Source organism: Eucalyptus grandis, chromosome 5 (genome assembly GCF_016545825.1).
Source record: "Eucalyptus grandis isolate ANBG69807.140 chromosome 5, ASM1654582v1, whole genome shotgun sequence".
Lineage (NCBI taxonomy): Eukaryota > Viridiplantae > Streptophyta > Magnoliopsida > Myrtales > Myrtaceae > Eucalyptus > Eucalyptus grandis.
In genome coordinates this window covers 61,891,759-61,895,950 of record NC_052616.1, presented here as the reverse complement: position 1 = coordinate 61,895,950, position 4,192 = coordinate 61,891,759, and the positions used below count along the sequence as shown (strand labels likewise).

The 4,192-nt window shown below is 42.2% G+C and overlaps 1 protein-coding gene across 1 annotated transcript; it reads right to left on the bottom strand.

Annotated features, from left to right (window-relative positions):
* Window positions 1-1,503: 1,503 nt before the first annotated feature.
* LOC104430619 (peptidyl-prolyl cis-trans isomerase CYP19-3) lies at window positions 1,504-3,443 on the bottom strand. The gene is made up of 2 exons (XM_018867189.2): window positions 3,370-3,443; window positions 1,504-2,256 (listed from the first exon to the last, which is right to left on the bottom strand). The coding sequence occupies exon 2, from the start codon at window positions 2,217-2,219 to the stop codon at window positions 1,695-1,697; it is 525 nt and encodes a 174-aa protein (XP_018722734.2). The 5' UTR covers window positions 2,220-2,256; window positions 3,370-3,443; the 3' UTR covers window positions 1,504-1,694.
* Between the last annotated feature and the right edge of the window lie 749 nt (window positions 3,444-4,192).

Below are 4,192 nucleotides of genomic sequence, written 5' to 3'. Positions count from 1 at the left end.
CTCACGAGTCCGATGTTCTCAGGCTTGGGGGTCATCGGTTTGTTCGTTCCCACTTCGATGCCACGTGCAGATATCCGACGCTTTGATTAGCATTGTTTGTCCGAATGCGGACAAACGATGGAAAGTTCATCGCAAAATCGCGATCGAAAATGAGTTTAGAGATCACTTTCGTCGAGAATAAAGTACGAAAGCCAAAACTGAACAAAGGAAAGTACATAGACCAAATTCATAGTTCTCTATTTCAATTTTTCTTACTCCCCACGAGCGCTAAATATCTATCTTCGGTGCACAGTTAGCCTTTTCCGCTTATGTTAGATGGAAATGCGAAATCTATCATGAAATCTTGATCGGAGATTACCTTAGGGACCAATTTCGTTACAAAGGGAAAGCATATGGACCAAAATTGAATAGGGCAAAATAGTATGAGACCGCTTGTTGGAAGTTAAACCTTTTTCAAACTACACGAGAATACGAACATCTGGCATGACCGATGTCCAAGGACGCACACAGATTGCCCTATTCACATGTATCAAGAAAGGATCTACTTACGAAATGATACACTTGATCCTTAAGATTATTCCAAGCGGAAGAAATTATGCACCTCCTATCCTTTTCTTGAAATCATTCAAATGGACCCAAAAGACTGGCATATATTCGGTCCAATACGGACTACAAACCACGGAGGAAAGCGCTGCAAATGTGCAATATCTACGAGTTTGGTCATTCAATAGACCGCTCGTTAGAGACGCTCACTCGGAAAAATTTTGATTATTGAGAAATGGACTGATCAGGAATTATTAATTTCTCTACTTTACTTCAACAATTTTGATTATTGTGATTCACCCGGTTCAAGATGGATCGGGGGTGGAGGACAGCTGGCCTGTTGACTACAAATGGACGGTGGAGGGTAAAGACCCTTTCTCGTGCCCTGCTTTTCGAGAATTCTGGCTCTGAACATGCTTTGACTCTCTGGTCTCGCCGACAAGGCGAGAAAACCAGCATCGCGAGCGTTTCTACACGACCGGCTTTAGAGTCAAAAGGACCGGGACCTAGGACAAGTGCCGCCGGCGCCGGCGCTGTAGGGCAACGATGCGCATCACCGCCATCTCGCAGCATCTTAAATTGAGAAGCACCTGAATCGGGAAATCTTCGACCAAAAAAGAAATAAAATCAGGGAATCTTTCGCCAGCCTTCTTTGTCGTCGACCCTTTGAAAATTAATATCTCGATTCTAGAGGCGGCATTATCGATCCGCTCAAAAAGTCGGCTTTCCCACTACATGGGCTCTTTTCAGGCTTTTCGTTGGCGTGACTAGGTCTGATAGCATAAACAATTCTAGACTTTTTGTCTGTTCCTGTTGCTTTCTTGCAGGAATCATTCTCTTTCCTTTTTGCTTTTAGGGCACGAGGGATGGATTGGCAGCCGCCGTTGGCATATCTACATGAGTAGAGACCCCTCAATGCGAGCTCTATCTTGCTTGTTTCCAGCAAAAACAGCTAGAAGATTATAACTCAGTACCGATTTAGCCATAGGCATCATTCCAATGCACACAAAGACGTCGACAATCTAACCACGACATTTTGCGCCATTGAAATTCAATTATCTTGACGAGCAATACTTGCTTCGATCATTCCACAATGATATAAGCAGTCTAGACAAGTATTTTAAATTCACCTTCCTAGACAGTGTAAGCCATCAATTCTCCGATAGCTGACCGCAGTCTTCTATTACAACTGTTTCCCTCGTGCTTCCACTATCAGAACCCACACTCTCCATCTCCTTAACCACACTATACCCGTCCACGACCTTCCCGAACACGACATGCTTCCCATCAAGCCACGGGGTCTTCTCGGTGCATATAAAGAACTGAGAGCCATTGGTGTTGGGTCCCGCATTCGCCATTGACAGCACTCCTGGGACGGTGTGTTTCATTTTGAAGTTCTCATCTGCAAATTTCATTCCATATATAGACTCCCCGCCGGTTCCGTTGCCCCTAGTGAAATCCCCGCCTTGACACATGAAGTTTGGGATTATGCGGTGAAAGGACGATCCCTTGTAATGCAGTGGTTTCCCGGCTCTACCAATCCCCTTCTCCCCGGTGCACAGAGCGCGAAAATTTTCAGCAGTTTTGGGCGTGACATCAGCAAACAGCTCCATTACAACCCTGCCCGCTTTCATCTTACCAATCAATATGTCGAAGAAAACCTTTGGATTCGACATGCTCTTCAAACTACCCACAGCTTCCTAACTGCAACCTCTGTGCAAGTAAACTAGAGTCAGCATATTAAGCTACGACCAAATAAGAGTTACAGAGCAAACCCACAGCCTTCCTCAGATCATCACAAAAAAAATCTGTAAATTCAACCTGTGGAATGCACATGAGGTTATACTCTTCACCAAATTTTCCAAATCAAAATCCCAAGCCAAGAGTTGCATCAGTGCCAAAATGCAACTAGAGCAAGTTACTGGCATTTCACAAACCATAACAAAGAGAAGCTGCGGATTGACTCTGAAACTCAATCTTTTCCCCTAACCGAGGGTGTGGGAGAAAGTACAGCAGAAGAAACTTACACTGATACAAAAAGCTATATACAACAAACCACCCACACCCTCTTCTCTTTTCTTTGTATTTCTTTAAAAAAACATTGCTTTCCTGTCACTCAAGTGCCTTTATCCAGAAAATATAGGATAGCGGGAATATTAATTAGGGTTTGATTATTCATCAGATCATGCAAGCCAGGTTCCGGATCCATTTTCGGAAGATCTCTTCCTTCTCTTCAAGATCAAAGAGATCCCATAGACGGCCCATAGAAGGCCCATAGACAGCCCATCGGAATAGACAAATTTCATCAAAGAATAGGCATACAGGCAGTATACCACCAGCCAAAAGAGAGACCAATGATGACGTACTAATTGAACTGAGCACACCCTCAAACATCGTAACCCAACTTCAGCATTTTCACTCCCAGATTTCTCAGGGTACTTAACATCACAAAAGAAACAACAAAAATCATCACCACGAATACCATTTCGCAACAGAACATAAGCAGACAATAGAGGGTATCGAGATTCGTGGGGGGAAATGTACATCGACCTCCTCGAAATCCCCCCCGAATCCCAAGAACGGACCATCAAGGGGGATCGATTGTGTACGAAGATGGATGATTTTCGTGTGGCACAGCTTTTGAGCTCCTCAGGCTTGGATTAAATCGCCCGGAAGCCTTCGATATGTGCGTTTCTCCCTTCCCATTTCACCGCAACACAGGAAAAAAAAATAGAAAAAAAAGCATGCACACAAGCAACAGAGACGAGCAATGCAACAAGAGAGCGAAACCAGCAGTATACGCAGCTGCAGAGAGAGAGAGAGAACCTTGAGGACTGGAATGGAAGTTCCAAGGAAGAGGCGTCCCAGTGACGAGAGAGAGACTGCTAGGGTTTAAGCCATGGAGGGGAGGGGGGTTTATACTTTATAGGAGAGCGAGCAAAGGTATTTTGCTGGGTTTAATGGGCCGAAGTTTTCAGAGGCCCAAGCCCAGAGAATGGAGGGATTCCAATTAGATTTTTAGAGAAAAACGGCAACTTTGGCCCGTCAAGCTTGTCATGCCTTCCCTAAATTTTTTAATTTGCTCAACGTGGTTCATGAATTTTTAAAATACATATTCAATTCAGCCCCTATACTATTGAAAATATCCAAATGTTATCCCTGAACTTAAATTAATGGAAGAATAACATTGCGTATTCTTATATGGTTTAGGGACTAAATTAAACATTCATCAATAGTTTAAGAATCACTTTCAACAAATGAAAGATTCAAGAACTACATTACACTTTGGGAAAAATTCAAGATCATATTAAACAAATTAAAAGTGTAGAGACGACATTGCACGTTGGGCCAAAGTTTAGAAATTTTTCTCTCTATGTCTCTAGTTTATAGTATGAAGCAAACCCGGCACTTTTCTAACAACTATTTTTTCCCCAACATAAAAGGTTTATATCTTTACATGTAAAGAAAACCCGAATTCCATAAATGCCCGTTTATATTGCAAGATATATTTCAAAATACAGAAGAACAAATGATACTATAATCCAAAAGTAATGTCGATAATCAAAAGGTGATTCATTAAATTTCTACTAAAATAAGAAATTTAAATATTTCCTCTCGGACAATAGTTGGTTTAATTTCTTCTTTTAAA

What these genes read in the sequence shown, in the direction of transcription:
- LOC104430619 (XM_018867189.2), bottom strand. Translation starts at nt 2,219, where the DNA reads ATGTCGAATCCAAAGGTTTTCTTCGACATATTGATTGGTAAGATGAAA.